Genomic DNA, 17,761 nt, shown 5'->3' on the forward strand with positions numbered 1-17,761 from the left:
TTATTTCAATAGAGGCAGATTTGAAAATGAAAACCCAGGATTTTCAGGAATATCTTGAAGACAATGAAAGTATCCAATCATATGTATGTAAACCTTAATTTTGAATTTCTGCCTTAATATTTGCTTTGTAAACAGCTTCGTAAATTTAAATTGGTGCAGGTTAAGTTAAATCTTCCTCTAAACATGCATTTAGACAGAATACTTTAAAGCTCACATTTTGATTTTTAAGCATTTAAATAGTTGAAACTTTTGAACTTTCCTTGAATTAGCACATACTTGAATTTTCTCTTGGAAATATTACCATTTCTGTACCATATGCTTCCTCCCTTATTCTTTCATTATAAAATCTAAGAGAATAGTGTATTTTTATTACTAAGCACTCGAAATAGGAACACTATTATTATTGCCTTGATCCTCCTATTGTTATGTTCCAGTCACTTTATGCTAGATCTTGTTCTTTTTTTTTTTATTTTACTTCCAATTTAAAATTTATTAGCATTGGACTTATACAGCATGACTAAGAGGTATGTGGACACGTATAACAGCAAAGAATTTGTGGTACATATACTTAGATAGCTATCTGCATTGTCTTCAAATAGTTACATAGTTTCTAAACCGTATTTATCAAGCAATACATTTTTGTCAAGTTTAAGTAACATAGAAATGTGGTAGTATTGTGTTCCCCAAAATATTGTGCATCCTAATAAACTTGTCTGGGGTCAGAGACAGAACAGCCACTAGATACAAAGGCTAGAAAATGGTGGCACTCACACCTTTAATCCTAGCATTCCAGAGGCAGAAAATCATGTGTTCAAGGATACAGCCAAGCATGGTGACTCACGCCTTTAATCCCAGAAAGCGAGCCTTTAATCCAAGGAAGTGGTGGTAGAAAGCAAAAAGGTATATAAGGCATGAAGACCAGAAACTAGAAGCATTTGGCTGGTTAAGCTGAACACTGGAAGATCAGAGAGACAGAACAAGCCACAGCTAACCTCACCTGGCCAACTTCTCAGCTAATCTTGATCTTGTTTCCTCAGACTGGAAGCCTCTGTGTCCTCATATCTGAATGGCTCTCAGCGGAACTGTGCTGCTAGAAGCCTGAAAGCTTAACCAGCCAAATGCTTCTAGATCTTGTTCTAATACCCATACACAATCCAGGTCTTTGGCACTGTGCTTGCAGAAAACTGACAGACTACGTATCCTGTGGGAGGAGAATGATTTGTGCTTGAGGTCTCCCTAACGTCATCTTCATTCCCTTAGTTTCCCACCAGTTCTTATCATTTAAGCAGAGACAGAATCTAGAATGTCTTCCTTCCATTGACTTCACCTATTTTTTAGTTATTGAATAGCTGAGAAGTGACAGGTAGCGAGACAGTGGGTATAGCAGAGGAGGCTTTGTGACACGCTTGAATAAAATAACAAAGTAACCAAAAATCAAGATTCAAGTACACACACAAATAACACTGACCTTGTGGCTCTGGAGAAATTTTCCTTCATAGTGGGAATCAGAGTAAGAGTGTGGCTTTATATTGAGGGAAAATCTTTGTGGATTGTCAGTGGAGCTACTTTGGAAAAGAAACAACAGCATCATGGATAAAGAGCAGAGAAAGCCACGCCTGTTTTAAATCCAGTCTTTAGAAACCAAGATCATATAAAGGAGGCTGGGATTCAGATAATCAGGCTTAATGCATTCTTTTTCATTCCTGTCAGGGGAAGAAAATGTGCTATTATATACTGGATTATTTCAGATACTTACTAAAATATGTTCTGATTCCCTTTTAATTAATTTTTGCAATTTAATAAATATTTCTTGGGAAAGAGTTCTATAATTCATCTAACATTTCCATTCTATTATATAAAGCAAATGTGCAAAAAATTCCAACCAGTTCATAATAAAGAAAAAGAGGCCTTGTTTTCAAGAGGGAGAACATGGGAAGGTATATGGGCAGGTTTGGGGGAAAGAAAAGGAAAAAACCGTGAGTATATTTAAATTAAAAATTAAAATTAAAACATTTCTAACATTCTGTTCTTATTTACTATGTGTACATGTTTAATAAAGAATATTCACAGAAATGCACACATAGCCTTTGTCTGGAAACAGATGTAATTTAATGTATTTATATTTTTGTATATGTTTTAAAAACATGCTATTTTAGTTTCATGGATATTTACCTTTAAAAATGGAACTCATGTACTTTGTCTCAAAGTGATTAGATTTCCTCATTTAATAACATTGATTTTGATTTTACCAGAATTCTGTTACATGTCTTCAACCAAGGCCTAGTCCTTATTTGTCATTAGGACTAACTCAAAGGCCCAAGAATCTTCTAAATGAGGGAAGGAAAGGTAAGAATTATGTATCATCGCTAAGCAATTTCAAAGAATATTGATTAAAATCAGCGCAAGCAATATACCATTAGCTAAAAGCCTTGCCTATAAAAAGTGCTTTAAGAAATAATAATTCATTATGTTGTAATAAGTTATGTATCTCACAAATTTTTGATACTATTTTTAAATAGTGTCTGATAAAAGCTGCATTATAAAACTAGGTACTATTCTTTTTTTAATTGAAGATAGAATATTCTCTCATACAATACAATTAGACCACAGTTTCGATCCCTCCTCTCCTCCCAGTTCTCCTCCATGTAGACGAAATTCTGAACGGTCTTATTAAATAAGAAACACAGAGCCAAATACAGGGTTAAAAGCTCAAGAGATCAGAACACTAGCAAAGAGCCAAGACCACCCTACCTTACCACTCGCTGCCGTCCTTCCCCCGAGAGACCTTCTTCCTGTGTGTCTTGTGTTTTATTGCTTTCCTGTTCTACCTTCTCATTGGCTCTAAGCCCAGCCACATGAGTTCCTCGTCACTGCCTGTCTATACAGACCTCCTAGTCTCTATGGTTGGTACTGGGATTAAAGACTCAAGGATCACCATGCTTGGCTGTGTTCTTGACCACACAGAGACTCTGCCTGCCATGTGATCGGATTAAGGCTACCACCCCCTGATTTTTATTCCTGGCTCACTAATGACCTCTGATCTTCAGGCAAACTTTATTTATTAACATACAAATAAAATCACATTTCAGCACAATTAAAATATCACCACACCCCCACCTCCCTTCTCCCCCAGACCCACTCCCCCCTTAGTTTCTTCTTCTGAAAAGAGCAGGTTCCAAGAGACAACAGCAAAACAAGACAGAACAAGATAGAGTAGGACAAGGCAAAAGCCCTCCTGTCGAAGCTGCCAAGGAAGGCAAACGATAGAAGACCCAGGAGCAGGCAAAAGAGTCAGAGAAACACCTGCTCCCACTGTGAGGAGTCCCACAGAAACACCAAGCTAACAGCCATTACATATGGGCAGAGGACCCATGCAGACCCATGCCAGCCCCGTACATCTGTGACTTGTCCATTTGTCAACGGAGAGGCTTCCTCCAGAAACAGATGGGAGCGGGCGCAGAGACCCACAGCCAGGCATTATGCAGAGACGCTAAATAGGAGGTCTCCATCTAGTTCCTCCCCTCCGAGACCAGGGAACCTGGTATAAGAGGAGGAAGAAAGACCATGGGTACCAGAGGGATAAAGGACGCCAGTGGAACATGGCCTACCGAATCAACTATGTAGACAGTATTTTTTAACTGAAGAATTTCAAGATATAAGTATTTGGAAAGGAAATGGGAAATAAAGATTAAAATAATAGAAAGGGTAGAAAGGAAATGATATGGACCAGGTATTTTGATTACGTCTTCTCATTTTCCTTTTTGAGTGTTGCTTGATATCATTTTCCCTAGGCTTTTGGATACATCACTAATTTATTAAGTCCAGATGCCTTGAATATTTGCATGTCCTCTTAGAATAGCACATGTGTCTTATATATTTTTTATGATGTGCCTTAATTTTCATTCAGTTCTAAGAATTTTAAAATTTCTTCTTGAACTTAATTATGTTTAGTGGAATCATAACCTTGGAGTTACTTAGTCAAATACTTGGTCTTATTTTTACATGAGTATTATGTACATTTATAACACAGCTTGACTAAAGTATAAGTAATATGATAATTGACCATACTTCCAAACTCCAGTAACCTTTCCCCTGGAGAAATCCTACATTATTTTACCAGTTCAGTTCTACATGGAATTCTGTCTTATTTAGGGATATTAACATATAATTGAATTTATGTCTTTTTGTTTTTGTATGCAATACTCTAAATGGGAGGTAATACGGAATGAACATCTGACATATCTTCATATCTTGAATATGGAACCTTTTATGTTCCAAATTCCTGCTGTTCTTATTAATTATATTTTTCTACATCTGTATATGTGCAGTAGAAGGTTAAGCTTAATTGAGTGCTAAAGTTAGAAAGACAAACATTATTTACCATAAAAATAAATTTTAAGCTTTATTTTTGGATATAAAGACTTCTTTCCAATGCTATTCCTCATTTTGTTTTCTATTTTTTTCAAATGCATAAACAATCAACAGAGGCCGAATTACAAAAGAAATCAGTGAAAAGTCAAAACAATCTTGAGAACAATAAAGATACTCAACTATCTGTAAGTCAATGTTAAATCTGAGTTGCTACTTAGATATTTTCTTTTGTAAAATAATTTATCATAGGCTCAATGAAGTTTTCTTATGTATATGCCTTTATATTGATTAGTCATAATTAAAATTAATTTTAAAAATATTTAGCTGGTTAGAAATTTAGAACTTTCTTAGAAAAGACAATAGTTCCTAACTAATCTTCCTCTCAGATTTGTCTTTAAGTTTTTATCCTGTACACTTCCTTACTTTGAAAATTTTTAACTGAGAAGGACATGAAGAAATGAACAATAATGTACTTATCACCCAGTTATTCTTTAGCTTTTTAAAATTTGTGTTTTGTAACATTTTGTATGCCTGTGTTTTTCTAAGTTTGGAAAACATGTTTCTTTTGGTTTTAATAATACTTTCTTTAAAATAGGAAATCTGTTGTGATAAAGTCCTCGGAAAATATTCATGGAATTCACTATTGATATTTACTTTGCCAGGATAACATTATGGATCTTCAACCCAGGGATATTCCTCATTCATCAATGGGACTAAGTCCAAGATTCACAGATCTTAATTCAGGAGAAGGTGAGACTCATATATCATCAGTAAGTCACTGAACGCATTTTTTGTTGTTGTTGTTGTTTTTTGTTTTTTGAGGCAGAGTTTTTCTGTGTAGCTTTGTGCCTTTCCTGGAACTCACTCTGTAGCCCAGGCTGGCCTCGAACTCACAAAGATCTGGCTACCTCTACCTCCTGAGTGCTGGAATTAAAGGCATGCACCACCACTGCCCGGCTGAATGCATTTTTTTTAAGTGAGGGAAAGCAATATATTTTACTAGCCCAAAAATTGCATATCAAATGTGTAGTATGGGTTAAGATTTATTCAGTGACTATGCATTATACAGCTCATGAAATTTCAGGAACATTTTAGGTTGTTATTGTCAAGATGAGCACTGCATAAGAACTACATGGTAAATTATTTTTATCTGAATAATTTCAAGAAGTAAGAATTTGGATAGAAAATGATAAATGAAGATTAAAACGGTAGTATGCAGTCATTGAATTATACTAATCATTGAGTAGACTTGTTCTGTACTGTCCATTTATAATTTTAACATATTATTTGAAAATTCCATGAGTTCCCGTTTGCTTCATTTTTATACACATCTATCTATTTTGGAACCATATCTGTGTATTTTATTCGTCTTATTACTATTCATTCTCCTCCTTGTATTTAGATAGATCTTTCTTATTTTCAAAAAAGAGCATGAACCTCTTTCAAATGTATTTTACATACTTCTGAAAGTTATACATAAATCTTTGTTATATACATGGCTTGCTAAATCTTCTACTTTTAAATACTGGTTCATAATATTAAATATACTATTTTAGATATTATACAAAGTAGTTCCTGTCATTAAGGAGGTTCCATGCATATGTAGTCTTCTATATTCTTTTTATTGTCCTCTCACCATCCCCTGGGTTTCTCCTGCTCATGGCAGTCTTGTTTTTCTCACAAATAACTACTCTTTATGGTTTTATTGTCACACCTATAATATTTTCTATTATCATCCCCTCCTTTCCTCCTAATGCTGCTCTTCCCCTCTTATGGTCACTTTTCTACACTCATATCTGCAAACACATAGATAAAACCCGTCTGGATTAGTTAGCTCAGCAGAGTAATCTCTATTTTCATTTATTTTGCTGTATTGCCATGGTTTATTTATTTTTATTGTGAATAAATTTCCAGAGTGGATATGTTAAACATTTCTTTATCTATTCATCTTTCTGAAATTCCAAGATGACTCCCTGATTGGGACCACAGTGGGAATAAAAGTTGTCGTGAGAATATCTCTGTGGTGTACTGAGCTAGACATCATCCTATTCAATTGTTAGACAGTTGCTGGTTTTCCATTTTACTTGATACCAATAATCTGCTATTGCTCCCCTTCTTCCCTATGTTTTATAGCTGTTTTCCCATTTAACATTTTCTTCTATTTTGTTCATGCATTTTTAAACTTCCATCCTTTATTAAATTCTCCAGCTTTCTAGATTCTCTCATTAGGATTCAAAAATACTTACAACATCATTTTAATCATCTGCTAGAACCAGTACAAATTCAGTAGGGTCTTTGTTTGTTTGTTTTGTTTATTTTTTGTTTTGTTTGTTTGTTCTTTGTTTTTCTGGATAGAAGGGAGTTTATACAAAGATGAAATAAAAATTTCCCTTCATCCCAGTAATAAGCAGATTTTATCTATAATGGGAAATTTTGCCCTTAAAGTGGGAAAGACTGAAAAGTTAACAAAATTGACATTTTAAAGAGAGTTATAATCAAGGAAGGCTTCAAATGCTTCACTGTATCAAAAAAGAAAAGTTTTTGTGAGAATAATAAATTTAATCATGTCATATTTAAGTTACAGGATGTCCAAGGGATAAAGTGTAGATAGTTGATACCAATTAAATGAAGAACAGGTTTGGATTTCATCCTTATAAAGTTACTGTTATAAGATATAAAATAGAATTTGAATCCTTTTTTTTCCAGCTGTTTCTAAAAATGTGCTTATTTGCATTGGGTACGTGAATATGTGGATGCATCTTTAACATATGTTTATGTTTGAACATGGAACCTTTTATGATCTACATCATGTACTAAAGTTCTTGTTGACTGAATCTATTTTCTACTTCAGTATATAAGCATTTGAAGATTAAATTTGATTAAATGTAAATGTGAAAATAAAAAAGTAATTTCCATTATAAAGTTTTAATCAATTTTCTTTTGTTTGAAAAGCTTACTACTTTCAAGATTTTATTCATAATTTATTTAAATTAAATAAATACTGTATTCAACAGAAACAGACTTACAGATGAAATCAGAGGGAAATATTGATGGCAATGGAAGCATTCAATCATCTGTATGTAAAAATTTAATTGCTAAATTTTAATCACTATTATTTTCATTAGTAGACAAGTAAGTTTATGCAAATTCAGTTTTCTTATACATTTAATTTTAAATACATCTTGTTAGAAATTTTGAACCCTCTTAGAATCTACAGAAACCCCTATAATTTTTGCTGTTTTTTTCTTATTTTACTCTTCAATTGTAAAAATGTTAAGTAAAATATGAAACTATGTTATTAAAAACTACCTGAAAACATGAACAATGATACACAAATCTCCCTGTTATTTCATACCACACAATAACTCCAAACTCTTATTTTACTTAAGAAAACCAGAAACTATAACGGGAATAGTAGCCACCAATGTGAGCGGTCATTAGAGTAGATTAGACCCTGACCTAATTCAGACACTTGTTGGTATTTCTCAGGTAACTGTAGAGTCCTGCACTGTGGAAACAGGCTGCTCTGTGCTGGAGATCTCCCTACAGCCATTTTCATTCCTTAGATGCTGAATAAGCTTTACAGTGTTGTCAAACTTGTGACGAAGGGCACATCAGGTTTCCACTATTTCGGTGACCTTAACCATGTTCAGTGATTGCACGTCTGCAAAGTGACAGGAAGTGAGTGGACCTCACAGACGTACTTTAATAACTTAACCAAATTCTGAGGAAACACTTTTTCAGTGGTTCACACAGAGTATTGGTGGTGTAATGGAAGGGAGTGCTTCCAAATATATTAAAAAATACCATGGTTGGGAAAATAAAATAGCATGTCATGATTAAAGGGAAAATGAAATTAAATTTTTTTTTGGCTAGGTAGCAGGAAAAAATTAAGGCGCCCCTACCAATTTTCATTCTTGTAAGGTACAGAGAAGAGAAGGTGCTTATGAGCACCTGGCCTGATTCATACACACACTAAACTATCTCCTATGGTTTGTTCTAATCAAGGCTTTCGATTATTCTCCTTATTTGATTTAGCAAGAACTTTAATACCGTATGTACAGTCTCTATGCTACATATTATTAAAGCAAAACCCAAACAATATTCCCTTCATTATTTTGTCATATCAAAAACAAGTTTTGTACTTAGTGAGGTTTTACCTGAAATACTTAGATATTCATTCCAGAATAAAGCAGACATGAAATTATTATTATATTATACTGATAAATTATTAAGCCTATTACAACCTGTCTTTTTTAAAAAATGTCAAAACATTGAACAATATATAAAAATGCTTGTAATCCACCATGAAATAATACAGATCAGAATTTATCCATGCAGAATGAACTAAAAGATGAGAAAAATAATTGTTTCTTATTTTTTTAATAATGAACATTTATCTATGTATTTCATGCACATTTCTAAAAATTCATATAAAATGATGCTCTTTTACACCTTTCTGTTGTTTTCTACAATTTTCAGCTTTCGATTTAAAAAGTAATCCGGAAGTAACATTGCATGCTGAGTATACTCCCTCATTCCTTACCCTCCTCCCGCCCCAGTTACCAATCCCTCTACTTCTTCTTCATCCCCGTTGTGCCAAGACAGTGGTACTTCTAGTTATCTCTATAACATGTGAGTGTCTAGAACAAGAGAAGATTTATGCTATTTGTCTTTCTGAGGCTGGATTAATTTGGTTAACACGATTATTATAGTTGCATGACTTTTTCTACAAATGACATACTTCTGGTTTTTATGGACACATTTTACTTATTTACTTTTTATACATCTTTCTCTAACTTGAACAATACTTGCCGTTAGTAAAAATTCTAAATTCTGTAGTAAATAAAGTGAACTTAATACATCAAAATGTGTTTTTAAATGCTTGAAAATTTTATGAAAAATATGATGCCACATCTGAAGTGAATGTCTGTTGAAATAGACCTATCACTGAGGTTTTGACTTTGAATTTATTTCCTTTTGCCTACCATGGGATGTTTACATTCTCTTACCATATATATGAGTTTAATCATGGCTTGATCTAGATAGCATACATTATATACTCTTCAGATATTTTAAAATCATATGCTTGCTTTTAACTAAGAAATAGTGAAATAATTTTTAAAAAAAAACATAGGAAATTAATTTATTTTCCTTTAGAGTGATTGGAAAATCTTAATTTAACTCATTTTGGTATTTGTTTTTACCAGGATAGCGTGAAGCATCTTCAACCAAGGCGAATCCATCATTTATTGATGGGGCTAATTCCAAGACCCATGAATATTATAAGAAGACGAGGGAAAGGTGAAGGTTGCATGTTATCAGTATTTCAAAAAATGCCTTTTTTTCCCCCCAAATCAGGGTGAACCATGCATTTATGAGCCAAGAGTAGCCTATCAAATGTGTGGTAAGCACCGGGCGGTGGTGGCGCACGCCTTTAATCCCAGCACTCGGGAGGCAGAGGCAGGTAGACCTTTGTGAGTTCGAGGCCAGCCTGGTCTACAGAGTGAGATCCAAGAAAGGCGCAAAGCTACACAGAGAAACCCTGTCTCAAAAAAACCAAAAAAAAAAAAAAGTGTGCTAAGAAATAATGTGTATAATGTGGTACCAAGTTCAGTATCTATAAAAGTTCTAATAACATTTCAAATTACATCTCAAATGTAACTCTGTAATAAGGTATTATTTATCTGAGGGATTTAATAAAATAAATAGTTAGAAAGAAGAAAGGAAAGTAAAGAATAAGAAAACAGAAGGTCCTGGGAGTGCATGAAAGGAAACTTGACAGGTATACATAATGAAAAAAAATGATGGAAACAATAAACGTGCAAATTATATAAATCATGTTAAAAACACAAATTTGAAAAAAAATTAACCTGAATTTTCCTGTTTTTTATATTACCTTCTTTTGGAGCCTTGCTAAGCACTGAGATAATGATCTTGCACAACTGTGCTGTACTTATCATAGGCATATGTGTACATATTCAGCCAGCCAGGCACATAGCAATGTTATTTAAAATGCTGCTATTTCAAAAGATATTATCATATATGTCAAAATAACAGAGTTGGAAATAATCTCATAGTGAAGTTATGGAGAGATCCAGAAATACGGAGAAGTCAGAGAATTTCCATACTTCAGTTTGGAGATATGAGCTCATGGTTACATTCTAAGAAGGTAATCAGTGACAAGGAAAGGAACTGAAGCCAAGTCATCATCAAACAAATCTACTCAAATGCCAACGAAGGGCCTGTGTAGACAGTGATAACAATGTTTGTGCTGATATCTCATCTCTGGGACTTGTAAGCTCTGTGAATTGTTGGGTCAGGGGGTTCCTGCAGGTGTCATGACAGGCAGGGAAATAATCCACAAAGAGGTGAGAATGAAAACCGGTTCAGGCTGACTTAGGTGGCATTTCCCCTCCCTCTTGCTGTCTTTCAAACTCACAGGAGTCTCACCAACATGGCTGCCAAACATAACCTGAACATGAATGGCACCAGTAGACACACTTCCCATAAATTCTTTTGAGTATGAAGATGATATAACCAACTAACATATAATTTTAAAAACAAAAATCATTATAAAAGATCTTCCTTGAATATTCAAATTGTTATTCATATGATAGAGAAGGATTACTTAACCTGTAGCTAGTTAATATGTAATATTTAATTGGAAATACAATTTGTGTTTTTTGATAACCATGCATCAATACTAAAGGATAATGTTACCCATAGTTTGTAGCTGAAGTTTTCCTGTGTCCCACCTGACCCATGGTCAGGACAAATCTCTCTCACCCACCAGTCCTGCAGCTGCTTGGACCCAAGTAAACACACAGAGGGTTATATTAATTAAAACTGCTCACTCATTGGCTCAGGCCTACCACTGACTAGCTCTTACATTTAAACTAACCCATAATTCTTATTTATGTTTAGCCACATGGCTTGGTACCTTTTCTCAGTTCTTCCTTCACATCTTGCTTCCTCTGTGTCTGGCTGGTGACCCTGACTCAGCCTTCTTCTTCCCAGAATTCTCCTCTCTGCTTACCCCGCCTATACTATACTTCTTGTCTGGCTACTGACCAATCAGCATTTTATTTATCAACCAAATCAGAGCAACACACATTCACAGCATACAGAAAGACAAACCCAGCAATAGTTTATACTCCTCACACAAGTTACTCAGAAACAAGACATATGTCCAAACTACATGGAAACATGTAGTCATACAATTATCACACACAAATGTGAATATTTTATAAACTTACCTTTTACAATTGTACATTCAAGCTTATTCATCCATAAAAACCTTTGTGTATAACAAATTACATTTTTCTTTTAACATATTAACATCAGTTTTCAATTCCTAAATTATAGACCAAAGAATGTGACTTGATACATTTTTATAATTTAATGGAATAATTGTCTGTGAAAGGTTCTATTAAAGAAATACACATTTACTTTTTGTTGGTTTATTCATTAACAAGTCAATTCCCAGGATTATGATCTGATACAAAGCACGTTTCTATTAATCAGCAGTTCAAGTTGGTATATCTTTCTTTTCTATTTCAGTTAAATTTATCAGAATTGTAAGTTTATTAAAACCATATTCTCAAAAGCAAACAAGGAACATTATCCTCCCAAATCCAAATCTAAAATAGCCATTTGCATATGAATTACTAAGAATGACTTTCATAATTTCTTTGTATAGATATGGGATAGTTGTTTTTACATCTAAATCACTATATTTTCTTTGATTTTTTTTAGCATCTCACAAGAAATATCTTTCACAAAAGGTATTTTTATTTATCCAATAAAATTTGCATCATATTTTATGGAATATAAATTAAATTAATGAGTGTTTTGTTTCAATTCCATACAGGGTTCCATTGCAATAAAAGACTTCAATGCAAATACAAAATTACAAAGAAAAGAAATACAAACACTCAAATCAGGTAACTGCTCAAAATTATTCTGGAAAGAAGCATTTTAAAATACCTGTAATGGGTGCAGTGTTCTCGTCTTTACTTCATTTTCTCCTAATGTGACAGAAGGATTTGTCCTAATTAATGAAAATATCAGTTTTACCAATGTTTAAAGAGTATTTAGAATCTTATGAAAATGTTTTATAAATGAACACTTCTTTAGGTATTTCTACCTTTATGTGTCTGCATCCTAACATTCTAGCCCAAATTCATATATTTGCTAAGAGATACAACGGGGTTAATTTTGAAAGTGTAGTATTTTCCACACGTTAAAAATGATCATAGAAAAGTTGGTCTCCATCTCACACATTTTAATTTCTGTGCATATATTATCCAGAGGACAGAGCTCTCCAGGATCCCAGGTGTTTTAAGACAACCTGAGCAGTATAGCAAGATTACTTCATATTCTTTAGTTTCTGTTTTATTGAAAATAGATTTGTCAATAATATATTCTGATTAGGATTGCCCTTACCCCAACTAATCCCAGATCCTCTCCACATACTTAAATACACATCCTTGCTCTCTATCTTTAGAAAACAAAGAGGCATCTGTAAAATATAGAAAATGAAAAAAAACAATAAAATAATATAAAACCAAATAAACCTGAACAGGACAAAACAAACGAGAGCTACAGCTGAAGCACAGGAACAGATGAAGACAGAGACTCACGCATGGCGCACACTAGAATTTCCTAAAAACAACATTGGAAGCCATGATACACAAACAAGACTTGTAGAATAAAAATAAGTAAGTTAAAAGTAAAAAGAAAAGTCAGACAAATCATTCAGAGACAGCAACAGCAAAATGTGTTGGTCATCTACTGCTGGGAAGAGGTCCTTGCTTTAAAAGAGGTTTGTATGTCCAGTGAGAATCCACTGGAGAAAACTAAGTTCACTTGCGAGTGGTCGTCAATTGGAGATAGCCTCTGGGTTAGACATGGTGGCTTACGTCCATTCCTCTCAGTGCTGGTACTCCATCTAGGGCAGACCTGTTCAGGCTCTATGCAAGCTGCCAGAGTCTCTGAGTTCCTATGTGTATCAGTCCTTCTGTTTTTAGAAGGACTTGTTTCCTTGGTGTCCTCCATCCCCTCTGGCTCTTACATTCTTTCTACCCCCTCTTCCACAGGGTTCCCTGAATTCTGAGGGGAGGGAGTTCATGGAGACATCCAATGGGTGTTCAGAGGTCTCTCATTCTCTGCATAATGTCTAGCTATGGTCTCTACATTTGTTCCTATCTACTGCAGGAGGAAGCTTTTCTGATGATGGCTGGATAAGAACAGATCTATGAGTGTAGCAGAATACTGTTAGGAGTCACTTTGTCTCTATGTCCCTTTTGTATTTGGTTTTCCCTTAGGTTCTGTCTCCAGCCTATCTAACTTCAGGTTTTTGACGACCAGAGAGGTATCAGGGATAAGTTCCAGACCACGGAGTGTATCTTAAATCCAATCAGATATTGGTTGGTTACTCCCACAAGCTTGGTGCCACAACTGGACTAACACATCTTCCATGCATGTCGCCATTATAGACCAAGGGGTTTGTAGCTGGGGTGGTGTTTTCTTTTCTCCTTCAGTAGCATACAGAAAATCTTCCAGTACCATGAACACTAATCTAGTAACTAACTACATCCTACGTTTGGTCTGATTTTTGAGCCAATTTATCCAGTTTTTTTTTTGAGACAGGGTTTCTCTGTGTAGTTTTGCGCCTTTCCTGGATCTCGCCCTGTAGACCAGGCTGGACTTGAACTCACAAAGATCCACCTGCCTCTGCCTCCTGAGTGCTGAGATTAAAGGCGGGCACCACCACCGCCTGGCTTATCCAGTGTTTTTAAGAGATCGTAAAATGAAGTCTATGACAACAAATCACATTACATAATATACATATTATGCAATATATATATATATATATATATATATATATATATATATATATATATAAGTTTTCATATCGACAGTGTATGTAACTCATCATTATAAACTGTCTCCTGGATTAGAACCTCAAAGTCAGATATAATAAATTATTCATTCATTAAAGTGACTTAATTACAACTTTTTTCTCACCTTTTCTGTTTCCCTCTTGCATGGATTAATAGTCCTTTCTTGGGTTTTCAAGTTATACCTCACTTAATATTCTTTTTCTGTTGCTGCTCATGTTTCACACTTTCCATCTGCCTAAGTCACTCTATGAGTCTCAGCTCTATCTTTCCCTCTTGGAATATCATGCCTGAAAACTTTCACCAATAGCTTTTAATAATCTTAAGCACCTCACATTTAGCAGGACCTCAATATTTACTGAAAAAATAGTGACTGTTTATACTAGGATGATTCCAAGAGTTTAATGTACCAATCGATCCAGGAGTAAAAGGAATAATTTTGAAAAGCAAATAAAGTTATTCTGGTAAAGCCAAAGTAGAAAAAAAAATCATATAAAGCATTAATCTAATTCAAAAGAGATGTCTAGCATTCAGGAAAAAAAAGGATGAAGGAAAACTTCTCAAAGTCAACTGAACCTTAAAAGGAACAAGGAAAGTTAGCACCACAGTGAACAAATAAATAAATGTGTCAGGAAAATAACTGTAATGTTTAGCAGGTTGTTTATGTTTCTATTTTGAAGTATTGAATGGTATACGTGGTGAATTCTTATGCATATGTGTTTTTTTACATTTAACTTTAGTTTCAAATTTTTAAAAAATATTGGCCATAGATAGATAGATAGTTATGGTGGATACAATTGTGACTAAATCTTCCAATTCTGTTGCTTAAAGCTAAGAAATATTTGGTGTCTGTCAAAGGGTTATATTGAAGTTTTAGATAAGGGAAATTATCTCCTAAAATAAAGTTTTCAGCTAAGGATAAATAAGCTGAATTGAAATTCTCAAATGGGAAAATAGAAAAAAAATAGTATTTACTATTGCAGATTTGAGAAAGATAGTACTTACTATTGCAAATTTAATTTTTTTTGGCTAATATTAAATCTGTGTTGTTTTCTTTAATGTTTGTGGTATAACTAAGTACATTTATTTATTATGAACAGTGGTATTAGAAGATGATCACGATATGTGTGATGGCAGCAAAAATAACCAGCCATTGGTATGTAAATACTTACATTTAAAAGACTAATGTCACAACGTTTTCTTTTTAAAAATACTGTAGCATAGAGCAAATAGTGCTATGTTTTTAAACTTCTCTATGGGATATATAGGTAATAATTTCATACTTTATTTTAAGTATCCTTAATGTTTCCTTCTAGAAGAGCTATACTTACTGTTAGGGTAGAAACAACAAACTTTAATGTAGGTAATAGGTTATTGTTATCAAATAGATTTAATTCACCTTCTTTACTTTGTATCAGCATACATTCATTAATAAGTAGAAGACTGAGTTGTGAGGTATATTGAATCAAAGACAGTAAAAAATATACAGAGGCATTCTTTTTTTGAATTAATTTATTTTACATCCTGGCTGTGATTTCCCCTCCTTCCTCTCCTCCCAGTCCTTCCCCCATACTCTCCCTCTGTTTCTACCCCCAATCCACTCCTCCTCCATTTTTGTTCAGTATAGGTCAGGTCTCCCATTGATATTGACAAAATATGGCATATCAAGTTTCAGTAAGACAAAGCACCTCCCCATGTATTAAGGCTGGGCAAGGTGATCCGATGTGAGGAAAAGAGTCCCCAAAGCCAGTACCAGAGTCAGAGACAGCCCTTGCTCCCACTATTAGGAGTTCCACACGAGGATCAAACTATATAACTGTAACATAAGCAGAGTCCTGTGCAGGCTCCCTGGTTTTTGGGTCAGTCTTTATGAGCCCCTATGAGCCAAGGTTGCTTGATACTGTGGGTCTTCTTGTGGTGTCCTTGACCCCTCTGGCTCCTATAGTCCTTTCTCCCCCTCATCTGCAGGATTCCCTGAGCTTTGCCAATGTTCTGCTGTGGGTTCCAGAGGCAGTCTTAAAAGTAAAACTATGTTAAGGCTCCCCATCTTCCTCAAAGACATCAAACCACTTTGTCAGCTATACTGTTTAATTAAAGTGGATACTTTGCTGAATTTTATAAGTAGATTTTGAAGCTATCATGGTGATAAAATTTCTTTCAGTTTTCTAATTTTATGGTGGATCCACGTGAAATTTGGAAATTGTCTTACATTTTCCAATTATTTCAAGTTATCATACTTAGAACTCTGAAGTTCCACTCTGTCCCTTGCTTTGAGCAAACCTGGCTTCATTTTTTGTGAGCCCCTTCAGATTTTGGTTACCCCAAATCCCAGTGAAAAAGGGAGGAACATAAAAGACTATGTGAGAAAATACCTTATTTCAGATAGAGGAGACCCCCCCCCCACACACACACACCCACCTTTGTTGTAGAAGAACCAAAAGTTACATATCACTAACGGAGTGTTTCTTTTATAACAGTTATATAGGAGTTAGCAGTATGAGTTAGCAAAGCATACATGGAAGAAAAGGCTCAAAATGAGGAGTGCCAATTTAAAATTAAAAAAATAAAAGAAGACATATCTTTTTTTTTTCCTTAGAAATAAATGAAACGTTTTCCCCTAAACTTTCCATGACCTCTTACGACAAACTAAGCACATAAAGATTTTATGAAATAAATTCTTCAGTATTTTCAACAGTCAACTCATAAGGACTATTGGGGGAAAATAGCTCTTTATTATGAAAACAGTTCTCTTTAATATTCAACTCTCATTAAAGGTTGCAGCAAACAGGAAGAAACGTGCAAGCAATGAAACGGAAGATGCAACCCACTCCCATGGTCGTGCAGCATCATCTGCCGCTCCTGAAGTCTCTGAGGCTTCTGTTGTCACTGCTATCGTTTCTGCAGCCGTTGTTGCTGCGGCTACTCCCACTGCTGCAGCCGCTGCTGCCTCTGCTGCTGTAGCTGCAGTTACTGCTGCTGCTGCCCCTGCTGCTGCTGCTGCTTCTGCAACTGTTAATGCTCTCGCTGCTGTTGCTCCTGGTGCTTCACCTGACAGTTCTGCTGTTCCTGTTGCTGCTGCGACTGATGCTGCTGCTGCAGACACTGCCGCCGCCGCCGCCGCCGCCGCCGCCGCCGCCGCCGCCGCCGCCGCCGCCGCTGCCGCCTCTGCCACTGCCATTGATGCTGTGGCTTCCGTGGATGCTGCGTCTCGAACTACTGCCTTTGCTTCTGTTGCTGCCGTGGTTGCTTCTGCTGCCACTGCAGCAGCTGGTTCTGAAGCTGCCACTGTCGCTTCTACTGCTCCTGTAGCTGCCGGTGCTGCTGCTATCGGTCCTGCTGCAGCAGCTGCCCACAGGGCTTCTGTTGTCACTGCTATAGCTCCTTGTGTTCCTCCTCCTGTTACTGCATCAGCTGCAGCCCCTTCTACTGTTGCTGCTGCTGCTTCCGCTGCAGCTGCTGCGGTTGCTACTCATGCTGCTGCTTCT

General features: G+C 35.4%; 1 protein-coding gene across 1 annotated transcript in view; it reads left to right on the forward strand.

Annotated features, from left to right (window-relative positions):
- LOC131907830 (transcriptional regulator ovo-like) overlaps nucleotides 1–17,654 on the forward strand; it is a 38,820-nt gene extending 21,166 nt beyond the window's left edge. Inside the window, exons 6-16 of the mRNA XM_059258910.1 lie at nucleotides 13–83; nucleotides 2,253–2,346; nucleotides 4,486–4,556; nucleotides 5,034–5,121; nucleotides 7,386–7,447; nucleotides 9,582–9,675; nucleotides 12,130–12,158; nucleotides 12,245–12,317; nucleotides 15,377–15,432; nucleotides 17,051–17,407; nucleotides 17,586–17,654. Coding sequence (XP_059114893.1) covers nucleotides 13–83; nucleotides 2,253–2,346; nucleotides 4,486–4,556; nucleotides 5,034–5,121; nucleotides 7,386–7,447; nucleotides 9,582–9,675; nucleotides 12,130–12,158; nucleotides 12,245–12,317; nucleotides 15,377–15,432; nucleotides 17,051–17,407; nucleotides 17,586–17,654 — 1,064 coding nt within the window. The remainder of the gene's footprint in view (nucleotides 1–12; nucleotides 84–2,252; nucleotides 2,347–4,485; nucleotides 4,557–5,033; nucleotides 5,122–7,385; nucleotides 7,448–9,581; nucleotides 9,676–12,129; nucleotides 12,159–12,244; nucleotides 12,318–15,376; nucleotides 15,433–17,050; nucleotides 17,408–17,585) is intronic.
- The last annotated feature ends 107 nt before the right edge of the window (nucleotides 17,655–17,761 follow it).

Source organism: Peromyscus eremicus, chromosome 4 (genome assembly GCF_949786415.1).
Source record: "Peromyscus eremicus chromosome 4, PerEre_H2_v1, whole genome shotgun sequence".
Lineage (NCBI taxonomy): Eukaryota > Metazoa > Chordata > Mammalia > Rodentia > Cricetidae > Peromyscus > Peromyscus eremicus.